We start from the raw sequence: 15727 nt of genomic DNA, 5'->3' as shown, positions 1-15727 counted from the left end.
TTTGTTTTATTTAGAGATGTGCAAAAAATACCCTTCTTAACAAGTGATGTATTCTAATATTGAATCTTAAAATCACATTTTCCTTAAAACCTAAAAAAGACATTTGCTTTTGCCAGTAGATGGCCAGTAACAGTACAGGTTAAGCAAGATGATATTTGAGGTTTTAAGGGAGGAGAGCCTGTGTTCTCACAGCTTGTTGTATGTTCCTGAGCGTCAGGTCACACTGGAGAACTTGTAGCTCATCGAAACTCTGTAATCCTCTCTGGTTTGAACATCTTGCTGAGGCCCTCGGTGTGCCAGCTAGACAGGAAGGTGACGTGTTGGACACAAAGACATGCCAATTAATCATCAATATGGGTAAAAGAACCTGATATTCTAAACAAATCATCATTTCAGCAGAGAAGATCTGAAAAGTAAAACTATTTATGGATAGATAGATTATAGGTAGATTAACAGGTGAATGAATGGATAAGTGGATAGACAAATAGATAGACAGACAGAGAGACAGACAGACAGACAGACAGACAGACAGACAGACAGACAGACAGACAGACAGACATAGATAGATAGATAGATAGATAGATAGATAGATAGATAGATAGATAGATAGATAGATAGATAGATAGATAGATAAGTGGAAGGAGTCTCTTGCGCTACAGCCTACAGAGGTCGGTGCTCTCAGAGGAGGACAGAATACTAGAAACAAACAAACAAAATTTAATAAGGTGCAAAGACTAAAGTTTTGATGCGAGCAGCGTCTTCTTCAGAGTCAGAGGGTTAGACTCTAACTCTAGAGGGTCTGACTCGAAGAAGCCGCTGCTCGCGTCGAAACGTTAGTTTTTGCACCTCATAAAATTTAGTTTGCCAGTGATTTTGTGTGCTCCAGTCACTTCAACTGTTTCTAGATAGATAAGTGGGTATGTGGGTAGGTAGGTAAATAGATGGTAGATCTTCTGTATATATACAGTACCGGTAGATGGATAGTAGCTCTCTACAGTGTCATGGGTGAGATAAACTTGCCACTATTTGTTCCTTTAGGACAAACTTCCTCAGCATATCCAAACAAGCCGGTAGGGGTGAGTGGGAAGTTGAATCCGTTGATTTCTTTTGCTTGGCAGAAATTTTCTAAGAGAAAAAGGCATGTTTAATTAAAAGATTAAAGGTACACTATGCAACTTTTGGTAATGCTTTAGATTATTTACAGGGTAAGTACAGGGTAACAAAATCTGAATTTACAGGGTAAGTAGGGTAACAAAATCTGAATTTACAGGGTAAGTAGGGTAACAAAATCAGAATTTACAGGGTAAGTACAGGGTAACAAAATCAGAATTTATGGAATGAGGAGGTAATAAATTAACCTTGCTTGCAAGATGGATAACCTCGCGAGATCAAAAGAGATTCTCTCGACGTAATCCATCTTGATATGCACAGGCAGTTAAGATGATTGGCTTAGAAACCCGAACCATGGCCGGCTCGTCGAATCAGAGGCAGCCTTAGGTGGGCTTTCTGTGTGACGCTACTGAGAAGCGTCTGGGCAAGTAGTGGGTACATGGTCTTTGTAGTTCTTTTCACTCGTCAACATGGCTGCCGCCGCGGAAGCGAAAGCTAGCGAGGCTATCGTAGATGCAGCAATAACTTCAGTTATTTCTCAACTGGACAGCATTTCCAAAATATCAAAACGTTTATTAATCCAATCCAATTATTAATGGCTCATGCGTTAGTTTGTGGAAATTCCCGTGCAATAATAATAATAATAATAACTCTGGCCCCAGCCCACATCACTCTAGCCAGAGCACATGTTAGCCTACATTAGCTTCCACAAAACACACACACAAAGCTGTGCAAAAGCGCTTTACGTTCTTATACGGAGATAGCGAGGCAGCATTGTAAATAAATACACGTGGCACTGCGCTCCGTTTTCATCAATGAACTATTAATAGCGCAAGGGACGGCAACTCGTCAATTCGCTGTGCGTAGCCAAACACTCCTGGCTGCTGTTAGCCGCTAATTAGCAACAAACATTTCAACAGGCTCATACCCCCGAACGAGGCCCCATATGTGTTTATTAGTCCTCCGGTCGCAAACGTTACGTCAGAGGCATGGCGATCTGATTGGTTGAAGTTAACACACACCCATTCCCAGATGGACTGGTTTAGTGAAACGTAATGTGAAGCTAAACCGTCCATCTGGCAGCATCAGGTTAGTAATAAATGGGGACTTATAAAGAACTTATACCGTACCTATTTTTGTAACTATCGGGTACCTATTCTGTTATAATACCATAGCTATTTTTTACCTACAGTATTCTGTTGTTACAGGGTACGTATGACCTGTGAGAAATAATCATTTAAATTTCATTTCAATTTAGAAGACCCTATACTGTAGTTATTCCGTAACTATCGGGTGCCTATTATACAGGGTAACTACAGGGACACGCGCTGTATTCTAAAGCAACCTTACTTCCCTCCTAGTTAGCCTACATGTAATTACGGAGGTCGCTGTTACCACGACGACACTCCCCCCCCCCCCTCTCTCCTATCAACACAACCTAGCTCTTGTAAATTCCAGAATGCCATTGGACGCACCTCGAAGACGTCAGCATATTTGGGTCAAAGTTCATTATAGTTGAACTTTCGCTGCAGAACCTGGCAGCTGTTGAGGAGAGCGCTGCCTCATTGAAACATGACCTTGCTATTTGTGCTGACTGTGTGAAAGAGCAGTGGGTGTCCCTTGGCATCTTACCTATACATGTAACATTGTCAGTCCTGTGAAAACTCTGTGCTCCACTACTGGAGATGAAGCCGGCCTCACAAGTGCAGGAGTAGAATGGTATTTCATTGTGACAGATGGCATTAGGTCCACAGATGTCTCCGGAGATACACTCATTGATATCTTAATGCCAAAGATAAGGACAGCAGGCATTTCATATTTGGAGGAAACACAGACCAAATGTATGGAGCAGTCTCTGCAGTTAGTGATGAAAAAGGACAAGGTCAGTTACCTCCACATGTTGCTTGTGAGCTGCCTGAAAATGTCTCATTCTGTGATGATATGTAACCATCTTCACACTTGCAGTAGAAGTTGCCCATCGTATTCAAACAGACTGTATTCTCCCCACATGGGTTAACCTCCAAATCACATTCATCAACATCTAAGAGCAAAAGCACAGAAAGAGGAATGTGGGAAGAAAGACGGGCACCACAGAAATCAACACTTGCATGAAAATACTTCAGAGATCAACTAAATGTGACCAAGCACCATTAACCAGAGCTCATTTAAATTTCACAGCAGAAAAGGTTAGTTGAAAATGATCTTTCAATTAATTCATTAATAATTCAAACAAAACAATTCATACCATACCAAATATACAAACAAAACTCCATGGCCGAAATTAATCTTCAATACTAAACGAATGCATAATGAGAAAGAATGGTGTTTGGTGTGTAGGTGCCCCCCCCACCCCCCTCCATCACATTTGAATGTATCCAGTTCAAGCATTTTGTGTGATGAGAGAAAACGTTCACCAGAGGAACTGCTAAGAAAAGCTAGGCTGAAAACGACTTCCCCAAGTCTGACATGTTCACCACAGTCTGGCTTTTCTTGGCCTGTCTGTTAACTGTGGGTGAGAGATCTCTCACCCTGTCACTAACTGTAGACTAAGGGTGAGAGATCGGTTTCACAACTTAAAAGAGTGAAGAACGTCACAATGAGTTTATGCTTCTTGAAAGGTTTTCACTTTGAAACTGACGTGCGGTTTGTGATGCATAACAACCATAATACTGGATAGCCTATGCATTGCAATATATTCAGTTGGCCGTGCTATCTGATGACCGTCTGAAAAAATAAATTACAGAGCAGTAAACATTTGGTGGCTTAAACAACTGAGTTGGTTAGTTTTTACACAAATTTGCCGGCTGGCGGTGTTCGGACCTTCGAGCCAATCACAGTGCTTAAAGACCCACCCAATGGGCAAGCCGGGCACAGTTTAGTCTGAGCCATGGAGCTGACCGATTGTGTTGTGAAATAATCAACCAGGATGGTTGGTGTCCGGCTGATGGTGGTGGGCTGGTCTGGACTAAACTCCAGGTTCAGCCCATTGTCTCAATGTGCTGCTGCTTTCACCTTCTGCAGCTCCCACTGTCACATCATCTCACTTGAAGTGACTTCTTGCTACAGTTTTTGAACTTTGTCTTTGGTGGTATGGAGCCTTCCCTGTCTGTGGTGCTGAAGTTGCATTAGATCTCTGTGTAATGTTTGTTTAAACTGCGAAACTGCGTTTCCCTCTGGTATGGAAACAGCAACGCCATGGACCTGAAGTCTCTAGATTATTAGAATGTTCGACAAATATTAATTAAATGGTTAACTAATTGTTGAATATTCGTATATAAGTTGTTGGACATTTGTAAAGCATATGTTGAGTGCATAGGTCATGTTCAACTAATTTAGTCTGAGCTGATAATTAGAATCGCTGATAATTAGAAGGTTCAACTAATATTAATTAAATTGTTTACAAATTGTTGAATATTCGTGACATCTGTAAAGCATAGGTTGAGTGCATAGTTCAAGTTCAACTAATTTATTATGAAAATATGTAGATATGTTCATGAATTGTCACATAATACTCTATAGATCATCTGTTAAACATCTACAGATGAAGCTGAATTGATTAATTGTTGAATGTCAAATAATAAGCTGTTGAAACATTACTAATACTCTGTAGTGACTATCTGTAGGCGGACTATCCAAGTAAAGTGTTACCGACAGTAGTAGGAGGTTGCAGAGAGAGAGAGAGATCACATGTGTAAGTTTAACCACACAGACAGACAGGCAGGCACGGGTGCGCGCGCACACACACACACACACACACACACACACACACACACACACACACACACACACACACACACTGTATAGGAACATAATTTCTTTTGAATGTTTGAGTATCTTGTCATGTTTGAGCATTAGTGTGTAGGCTACAGAAGAAAGGTGGTGGTAAAGGGATGAGGTGATGAGCGATAGTTAAGATCAGAGGTCAGATAATTACCAACACAAACAGCAGCATCTATAGCCCCTTTTCCCCAGCCCCGCCCCCTTCCTCGACCCCCACACCCCCTCCCACCACCCAGATCCCCCTAGCCACTCTCTCCAACCAACCCTCGAACCCCAAACCCTCTATGACCGTCCTATCCATCCATTTTAATGTTGTATTGCACTTGTATAGCACATGCCTGTCTCCACAGTAGACTGTCAACACAACAGGGACAAGGGATGGAAATAATGCTGCCTTCCAGACACCTGGGACGTGGGTGTTTCCCAGTGGAAAAGTCCCACCCCCCCCACCTTCAAAGCATTCCAGAGCACAAAGGCAAAACGCAACCAAGAAACATGGCGGACCGCGACAAACTTTTTTTTGTTTGGCAAATAGCAAGACAGCTTAACAACGAGCAGAGCACCCTCCTTGCATATTTATGCATTTATCCTTGATGGAACAGACGGACATGCAGCGACAGTGAGCTTGAACTTTGACTGTTTGACCATCAAAACCTCATCAGTTCAACGTTTGAGCCGGACGGACAACCCGAAGCCATAATGCCTCCGGCCACGGCTATCGCCGGGCGGAGGCACAAAACTGGAATAGAGCCAATCCTCACGTGCACATAATAGGAGGAAATGAAAGCCTTGAATTGAGCCTCTAATAGGAAATATAACCAAAAGGCAATAGATGGATTATATATAAAACTCACCTGAGCATTTGGTCTTTTTATTGCCGTAAGTAGTGTAGCCGGATGGACACTTGCACAAGTAACTCCCATCAAGGTTTAGACAAGTCCCGTTCATTCCACAAATGTTTTCATTATTCGCTTCAGCTTCGTTGCATTCGTCTATGTCTGGAGAGGTAGAAACAGACTCATAATTAATGGCTGACGCTGTTCTGAAACTTACTGGACTCTACTGGACTCTGAGGAAAGCAGAGCAGGGAATGATGGAATGAATGATGACTCAAACTTTGGCCTTTGAACCACTCTGGGAAAAGTGGTTGATATACATTCGTTTTCTGTGGTGTCCAAATTATTTGTCTACTGTGTTATTTGCTGACGATGAAATGAGCTACCTTCGCCCACTGGCAGGAACATAAATCGGTGCCTATGATTATACGTATATAGAACTCACCTGAGCATTTGGTCTTTTCGTTGTTGTCAGTACTGTATCCAGATGGACACTTGCACCTGTAGCTCCCATCAAGGTTTTCACAATTCCCGTTCATTCCACAAATGTTTTCAGCTTCCTTGCATTCGTCTATGTCTGATATAGAGGGAGAGGGAGAGACAGACCCATCATTAATGGCTGTTCTGAAACGTACTCTACTGGACTCTAAGGAAAGCAGAGCGGGGAATGATGGATTGAAACTTCTAATGATGACTGAAACTTTGGCCTTCAAAGCACTCTGAGAAAAGTGTTTTTGATGTTCACATGATTTGTCTACTGATGATAGCTTTAAAGACCCCATGAAATGAGCTCCTGTTACTTTTGCTTCCTGCAAAATAGAGTATCTTTATATGAATAAAATAAAATACAGTAGGCCTCGGTGCCCCAGACTGTGACTGTTGCTCGCTCGTGTTCCAGCACTCGATGATGTCTGTCAGAGGAATAAGGGAAGAGCGTAGCAAGAGGTTGCACAAGAGAGAGACATCATCAGTCATGTGTATGTTAACCACACAGACACACCATAAACACACAGGAAGGGAGGCAGGCAGGCAGGCAGGCACACACACACACACACACACACACACACACACACACACACACACAAGAGCACTTACGTAAGTACTCGAAATGTACATTTCTAACCATACCCATGAGATCTTTGAACAATCCTGCCCCTCTACCAAGTCTTAAGGTCCTTACACATCGGGGGCATTTTTTTTCATTTTCTATCCTATGTTGACGCCCTCCTCTCACTGAGCGTCATCATGGGGTCATACGCCAATCCTTATCGTATCATTAAAGTTGATTTGAACCTTCTTACGCTCATGATTGAAATAAGATTGTGGACTCTTCCATTGGTTTAGACTTTTGAATGATCCCTCACTTACGTCTCGCCCCAACATCCTGTTTCAACAGGAAATGTGTCAAATCAAGGAAGTACAGATGCCATTTCATGGGGTCTTTACAGATGCGTTGTGCACCAGTGAACTACAAACAGAGGTAGCACAGCCTCACCTGTGCAGTCACCTCTGAGGTCTGTATACCCATCCAGGCAGATGCAGCCTTTCCCAGTCAGGTTGGTACAGTAGGCCTCGGCGCCACAGGTGTCGCTGTTGCTGATGTTCTTGCATTTGTCTATGTCTGTGTAGGGAGAGGTAGAGACAGATCCATAATTAATGACTGATATTCCTCTAGCAGCTGTTCTGAAACGTACTCTAGTCTACAGTAGCCAGCCTACACTCTGAGGAAAGCACAGCGGGTAATGATGGATTGAAACTTTTAAGGACGACTGAAAGTTTGGCCTCCAAGAAAAAGGACTTTTCTGTGATGGCCAAGTTGTTTGTTGAATGTCTACTGCATTATTTGCTGATGATTGCTTTAAAGACTCCAATGTTCTCCCATTACCTTTGCTTCCTGGAAAATAGAGTATCTTTCATGATGACCTCATGCTGTAATAGTAGGCATAAATATTAAATATACATTTCTAACCAATATAAACATCAGATCTTTGAACAATCCAGCCTTTCTGCACCTCTGCTTTAGACTTGTGAATGATCCCTCACTTAAGCAATATCACACGAGAGGGAGTGCTGTTGTTGGCTAATATCGTCACGGCTGTGATTCGGTCGACGATAATCACAGCAGTGACGATATTAGCCAACAACAGCACGACCTTGAGTGTGATATTGCTTTTATACAACAGTTCTATTAAACAAAGCTGATAAAAAAAATGACAAAAAGCTGCGAAAATATATGATTTCTCTATTTATTCCTCCGCCAACAAAAATAGTCCCCTCAGCTTTCTGCTACCAGTTGCCGAAAATGTAGCCTAATTAACTGCAGGCTGCCTACTTTTTATCATACACATTAGCACGTTTCCATTGATTGTACAGCCCGTGAAATAAGAGTCTGGTGATGGCATGTTACTTACAGTAGTTCTCTTAGGAAATAAATCCATCTTTGCGCTGTCGGTAGCTGTGTTACGCTTTGTGAATGACGTTCAATGTAACGTGGCTGGTGTTTGTTTTGTTGATTAGAGCAGCTGTGAAGCGTTTTGTTGATTAGAGCAGCTGTGAAGCGTTTTGTTGATTAGAGCAGCTGTGAAGCGGAGTGATATAGCCTACCCTACACACAGTGAAGAGCCAGTGCTGTTATCGTGAAATATCAGCACTGGTAGGATCCCTCTTGTCCAATCAAATTGCTCGGCCGGAACTAACTATAACCCACCCGCAAATGTGTCAAATCAAGGAAGTAGGCTAAATGTGTTTACAGATTAAATGCACCAGTGAGCTACAGTACATACAGAGGTAGCACAGCCTCACCTGTGCAGTTACTGCTGAGGTCTGTAGGTCTATACCCAGCCTTGCAGGTGCAGCTGTAGTTCCCAAGCGTGTTGGTACAGTCGGCCCTCTCAGTCTCACCACAGATGTTTGGGATGTCACACTCGTTGAAGTCTGACAGAGGAATAAGGGAAGAGACAGTAGGAGGAGGTTCCACAAGAGAGAGAGAGATATCATCAGTCATGTGTACGTTAACCACACAGACAGACAGACAGCCAGGCACGGGTGCACACACACACACGCACGCACACACGCACGCACGCACGCACACACACACACGCACGCACACACACACACACACACACACACACACACACACACACACACACACACACACAAACACACACACACACACACACACAGGGTCACCTAGGCATCGTCCAGCTGAGGCATTGAAGTCCTTTAGCCCTTTAACAGTCATGAACCCATCAAGGCACTGACAGTAGAAGCTGCCAATTGTGTTGATACAGTGTGAGTGATTCCCACATGGTGGTTGTTCGTCTTTACACTCATCCTCATCTGTAGATGTACATACAAATACAGTAAGCAACAAGAATACAAATATTGATATACATCACATAGATCAAAGCCATCACTAGACTTAAAAGTTACACATGACACTTAACCCTGACAGTCTCTGTTAAGTTACTGGATAAGAGCAGCATACGTAATGTAATTTAAGGTTAATATTCCCTCAAAACTCCAGTCAGCAGAAGGAACTGTATAGGAACATCATTTCTTTTGAATGTTTGAGTGTCTTAATTGTCATGTTTGAGCATTAGTGTGTAGGCTACAGAAGAAAGGTGGTGGTAAAGGGATGAGGTGATGAGCGATAGTTAAGATCAGAGGTCAGATAATTAGCATCACAAAAAGAAGCATCAGCACGAAGAACCGCGATGTATCCCTTATCACATGTGGAGACACTTCTCATCAGCAGAGACAGTAAGCCTGTGGGGAGAGATGGGCAAAGTTACATTCTGTTTCTCAAACTCAAAACCACAAAGCAGCCACAGTACAGCGTCCAGAAACCACATCCAGTGACGCTCGGAGAAACTCTGACCCACCTGGTGTGACACCAGAGACACGTGCACGCACGCACACGCACACACACACACACACACACACACACACACACACACACACACACACACACACACACACACACACACACACACACACACACACACACACACACACACACACACACAAGCACAAGCACACAAGCTACCACGCAGGGTGCTGACACACCATCAGGAGCAATTTTGGGTTCAGTGCTCAGTATATCTTGCACAAGGACACTTTGATATGCAGGCTGGAGGAGCCGGGGATCGAACCACCAACCTCTTTTATCCAAAGCAATTAGTGGACGACCCACGCTACCTCCTGGGTACAGCCCCCACACACACATGCATGCACGCACGAACGCGCGCGCGCACGCACGCACGCAGGCAGGCAGGCAGGCACGCACACACACACACACACACACACACACACACACACACACACACACACACACACACACACACCCACACACACACACACAGGGCTGGACTGGGACCAAAAAAGCTACCTGCCATGTGTCAGACAGGCCCACAATTTCGAATCGGCCCAATTTTTCGAGCTCGCGCTCGCATGGGTTGTACAGTACAGTACTAAACATAACAACACTGATTTTTTTAACGCAAATACAAGTGTATTGATTGTTGTCATGTTGGCGTCCCTTCCTACCACTAGGAATCAGTATTGTTATAGGTGAAACTATAAAACTAAACTAAAACTTAGATAGCCTACTCAAAACCAAAAAATATAGAGTAGATTACTTTGGACATAATATAGCCACAGAAACATTTCCCATATGTCTGATGTATCTTTCCCCATAGTCTGTTACAACTTTACCCCGCTCGCCGGGCGCTTCTGGCTCATACTGAGCGCATTAGCGCCCGGCGAATGTAACGCATTTCCCATTTTACACTGTGCCATTTTCACGTCTAGGTCTAAAAGCCGGCTCCTACCTGAGTCTTCACGTGAAGTTAAGACGCTATCCGATGTAAAACATCCTCTTCTTTTAATGACACCTAGTTGTTGCATCCAAATTGTTGCATAAAATCCACTTTTCTGTCGCTCAAAAACCGATTGGAGGGCCACTCCAGAGACCAGAATCATTCATTATTGACGCCTGAATGGACTGCGGTCCCGCCATCCGCACTTTGAGGAAGCGTAGTCGCGCTATCTGCACATAAAATCCATTGAGCCTCTACTTCGCTCTGCACGGTAAGTGGGTGAGCCCCTCATGGTGCCTTCAGGTACGCCTCATACACCCAGAAACAGATACTAATGGCCACAGAGCTTGTTGTAAACAGCACAGATAATGTTGATTGGGCCGCTACCGGCCCAATCAAATACATAATACATACTTTCACCAACCTGACCGGCCCAAATATGCAGCGGCCCGCCGGCCATCGCACCGGTAAGAATACATTGCAGTCCAGCCGTGCACACACACACACACACACACACACACACACACACACACACACACACACACACACACACACACACACACACACACACACACACACACACACACACACACACACACACACACACACACACACACACACACACACACACACACACATCCCAACAGGACCCATGTAAACTGGCACACTATCTCCCTGCCAGTTCCCCTGTTTTTCTTCCCCAACACTAGCAGTGCCTTGCAGTTAGAATTATTAGTCGATCAACAGAAAATTAATCACCAACTATTTCTTCAAAGTCTGAGACTGTGAGCCTCCCCTCAGACAAAGCACGGTCAAAGCCCCCCATCATGATTATGTTATTTGATTCCATTGCAAGCACATAACTCCATAGCTTTTTGACATACATGTACACCAAATGCATATAGAAATGGTCTGTCTGAAGGCATTTATTAGTTTCTGCCTCTGGGAAAGTGGGAAAAACAGTAAACCAAAAACTGTATCTTTGAACTATCTAACCAAATCACACACATTTAGGCTATTTTATGAGATCTCTTTTTGAGAACTAATGTAGGCTAATAACTAATACTTTTCACTTCCATTCACTGAGCCTCCCTGGGGAGTCACAACAGAAAAACTGAAGAAGGCCTACGTGCCGAAACGTGTTTGTTGCTGTGCTGCTGCCCTACCCAGACTAAGGTACAGTATTAAAACCTCTAAAAGGACTTTTTTTTTGTGCTGGCTTTTCTGTTGTGACTTGACATTACATGTGCCCTGCACCGAAGTTGCATATTTTTTGGAGTGTGCTCGCTGTTCACTTTTTCCCTCCCTGGGGAGGCTCGCCTGGTTTAGACTTTTTTCTCTCTCTCATTCCAGCTTCTTAAATGTGAATATTCTCTGGTTTCTTTAGTCTTCTATGACAGAAAACTGATTAGGCTATCTTTGGGTTGTGGACTGTTGATCAGGACAAAGACATTTGAGGATGTCTTCTTAGGCTTTGGGGAAACCATTTTGTGACATTTTATAGACCAAACGACTAATTGGTTAGTTGAGGAATTAATTGACAAATTAATTGATAATGAAAATAAACATTGCAGCCCTATGAACAATCTCTTGAATAATGGGGGTCAAATCATGTCTTATGATGAGTTCATAGTATACAGTACGGCAATGCGTGTGACTTTTTACATACAGTATAATCAACTCTGGTCAGCTATTAGCTCAGACTTGGAAAAGTAAATTATTATCAAGTACAAAACAAATGGTATGCTGCCCTGACATTATGGATATAACATGGATAAATAAAAGAAAAATAAAGGAAAGGAGCTGGCTGTATAACCAGTAGCTGCGTAGAAGAAGGACCAGTATAAAGATCATTTTAGTTGCTCATTATGTTTAGTGCACAGCATTGTGGTGAATATGAGGCAATCAAAGTGACAGTATCATGTATTTACCATACACGTTGATAGATAGATAGATAGATAGATAGATAGATAGATAGATAGATAGATAGATAGATAGATAGATAGATAGATAGATACGCATTGATTAAATTGTTTTTGGCATACCAGCAACAAACATTCAAAACATATCAGACTCTACATGATATAAAAAGTAAAAAAAATAGAAAAATGAAGCTTGCAAAGACCTTTGAATAAAGTAGTATACACTATTAAAAATGAGGGCAGCATGTATGTCTTAGTAGCACATGTAAGAGCAGATTACCTTCCTTTCCTACCTTTTGAAATATTTGTAGTCCTCCTGTCCATTTGGGACACTGGATGTGTCATCGTGGAAACATTCTGAGTTGTCCGTGTGGAAGAAACTCCAGGAGTGTCAGTTGTTGTTTCAATCACAATGGCTGTGTAGAAGAAGGACCAGTATAATGATCATTTCAGTTGCTCACTATGTTTAGTTAGTGCACAGCATTGTGGTGAATATATATGAGGCATTCAAAGTGACAGTAATATTATGTATTTACCATCCATTACAGCAACATTCACCCTTTGGAATGTATCTAGAGCAGATCTGATCACTCCACACCAGTATGTCCCAGAGTCTGACTTCTTAAGCTGAGTGAAGGTGACAGTGAAGTCTCCAGCTCCTGAGTCCACCAGGGAAATCCTCCCCTTCTCTCTTCTTCCACCAGACGGTACAGAAATCAGTGTATGGCTGCTGTCTTTGCAAGGAGCCTTGCAGAGGTACTTGTCGTTTGACCATGCATACGAGTGTGAGCATTTGAATGAGACTTCACCTTGCTCAAATCCCTCTACATTGATGTCTGCTGCCTCCACAGTGCACATAGCTGCCAAACATGAAATAACACTGAAGTGTTAAGGTGCCCTTGTTCAACTTGAATGGCAGAATAAATGAACACATGCATTATTTTTAACACTTACCATAAAGAAGACAGCAGAAGATACAAATGGTCTTCATTCTGATCAATAAAGTGCAAGTTCTACAGTTTCTTTCTTTCTTTCTTATTCCAGGAATAGAGTAATCTGTCTCAGAAACATTTAATTCAGTATACAAAAAGAAGCTTTTCAGACTAAATTGTATATACCTGTTGTTTCATCATTGTCTATTACTGAGCATCCAACTGCATGTTAAGTGAATTAAGTTGCACAACTCTCCACCTTCCTGTGGAGTCTTCTAAAGAAAGAGGGGCAGACGGGGCTACTGTCAACTAAATAGAAGAGAAGGGGGTGGAGGTGAGCCATCTCTGTGGTGTACTTTAAAGGCGCTCTGCACTGTGCTGCACAACACACGTCACTTCAGATTTCTATACGAGTATATGGTAACACTGGGTCACTAAATTAAGGGTTAGTTAATGCTTAATAACCATTAACTAACAGTTAACTAATGTGTCTGGTAATAATTTACTAATGGTTTTCATGTTAACCATGTATTAATTTACACATTATTTAATAGTTTAGGGTTAGCTAATGGTTAGGGTGAGGGTTAGGGTTGGGGTTAGCTAATGGTTCAGGTTAGAGTTAATAAACATTAACTAAGGGTTAGTTGGATCATATTAAGCATTAACTAATGCTTATTACACATGAATAAGGCTTAATTTAGTGACCCTTATTGTAAAGTGTTACCGAGTTGGTATATGAAAAGTTGAAAGAAATTCCATACGGAAACAGGCTACAAATCAATCAGAGTACAAATCTTTGCATTATTTGTTATTATTCACAATACAGGTGAAAAGGGCTTGGAACTAAGGTGCGAGACGTTTGTCAATCAACATGTTACGATACGTCTTGAAGCAGGAGGTCATAGTTGGACTTCCTTAATATTTAGAATATATTTTCCTATTATCACTGATATTGTCTGTTAATGTTGTGACATGTATTATGACAGATCTATCTTGAGGTAGGATGGCAGGTTTAGTCCGTGAAGGGTGAACGCTTTTCCATGGTATATAGATAATGGAAGATAATGGGAGATAATGACAGCAAGCCATGTAAGGGATATTCTGATAGACTTTTAGAACTCTGGAGACAACAACAGGATACCACATCTTCAACACTCACCATCATCATGTTTAGGGAACTGTTGCAAATGCTTCACGTCGGCTGACATTTGAAACCTCTGCAATAAATGGTGCCGAATCCCGGGAACATTCAAGGCAGATACGGGCCTCTGGGTCCGGCTGGACGGCAATTCTCTGATGACATCATCACTGAAAGATGACATCACAATGCCATTGGTGACATCACAAGTGCCACAAGTGTCTTATAGTCTAGCAGAAAGGGCCCTCAGATTTCGAGATACCCCTACCCGAGGTAGAACAAAACACAACTGATAGAGAAAATTTACATCACATTAGCCTTTATTTGGACAATCACTAGTTATTAATATATTCATATACATTTCCATTTTAGTTACATATAGTTATGACACAGACATACTTCATATTTAGATGACCTGTGTACATACACAGATAGACATCATATTTGGATAACCTGTGTACATACACAGATAGACATCATATTTGGATAACCTGTGTACATACACAGACAGACGTATTTAGATAACTTGTACCTTACATTTGCAGCTCCTCTCTATCGCACACTGTGCCCTGTCACCGTGCCACGGTGCTCTCTACAGGGCCAGAATAACAGATAGGTTGAGTCTACAGAGTGGCCTTCAAGTGTGCGTCAAGACATGTAATCTGATGTGTGTCCTATAAGTATCTTTGACTTTCTGTTCAATGTATGTAAGCCTGTGTATCCATTCGTGAATATGCAAGAGTGCATCTCTTGGCCAAGAGTGCATCTCTTGCTCTTGGCCAAGATCTATGTCAAATTCCTTCAAGTGGTTCACTGTTTACCTTTTGGCTGTGGAATTTCATTCTCTATCAACTGGCGTCACGAAGAACGGATATCTACAAACCGTTCGGTAAGTTTAATTAAATTTTATAATTCCTTACCTAACTGTTTGTCTGATATAAAAGAACCTAAGTTAGTTGTTGTGGGTTTTCTTGAGACTGAAGGGGAACGCCCTGGGTAATTGGCAAGGCCAACACCATGCAAATAATAGAACTCCTCAGAATTACTAAAAACTCACTCGGCGGGGTGTAGATTGGCATAGCTGTCTTTTATTGCGCACTGGCCAGGATCGGCCAGAGATACAAGCACCGAGTGAGCCTGAGAAGTGTTCTTTCACAGGTTAACATAATTGTAGTAGGCGGAAAAAGCC

The 15727-nt window shown here is 42.3% G+C and overlaps 1 protein-coding gene across 1 annotated transcript in view; it reads right to left on the bottom strand.

Moving 5' to 3' along the window:
* LOC310793494 (adhesion G-protein coupled receptor G7-like) overlaps window positions 1-13326 on the bottom strand; it is a gene marked incomplete at its 5' end in the record, with an annotated part of 29181 nt that extends 15855 nt beyond the window's left edge. Inside the window, 10 exons of the mRNA XM_083655296.1 lie at window positions 191-300; window positions 1021-1125; window positions 2743-2892; window positions 3002-3151; window positions 5745-5888; window positions 6172-6303; window positions 7222-7421; window positions 8564-8660; window positions 8916-9065; window positions 13278-13326. Coding sequence (XP_083511422.1) covers window positions 191-300; window positions 1021-1125; window positions 2743-2892; window positions 3002-3151; window positions 5745-5888; window positions 6172-6303; window positions 7222-7421; window positions 8564-8660; window positions 8916-9065; window positions 13278-13326 — 1287 coding nt within the window. The remainder of the gene's footprint in view (window positions 1-190; window positions 301-1020; window positions 1126-2742; window positions 2893-3001; window positions 3152-5744; window positions 5889-6171; window positions 6304-7221; window positions 7422-8563; window positions 8661-8915; window positions 9066-13277) is intronic.
* Window positions 13327-15727: the final 2401 nt, after the last annotated feature.

This window comes from Poromitra crassiceps, assembly GCF_964638095.1.
Source record: "Poromitra crassiceps genome assembly, chromosome: 19".
NCBI lineage: Eukaryota > Metazoa > Chordata > Actinopteri > Beryciformes > Melamphaidae > Poromitra > Poromitra crassiceps.
This window is presented reverse-complemented; position numbering and strand designations above follow the sequence as displayed.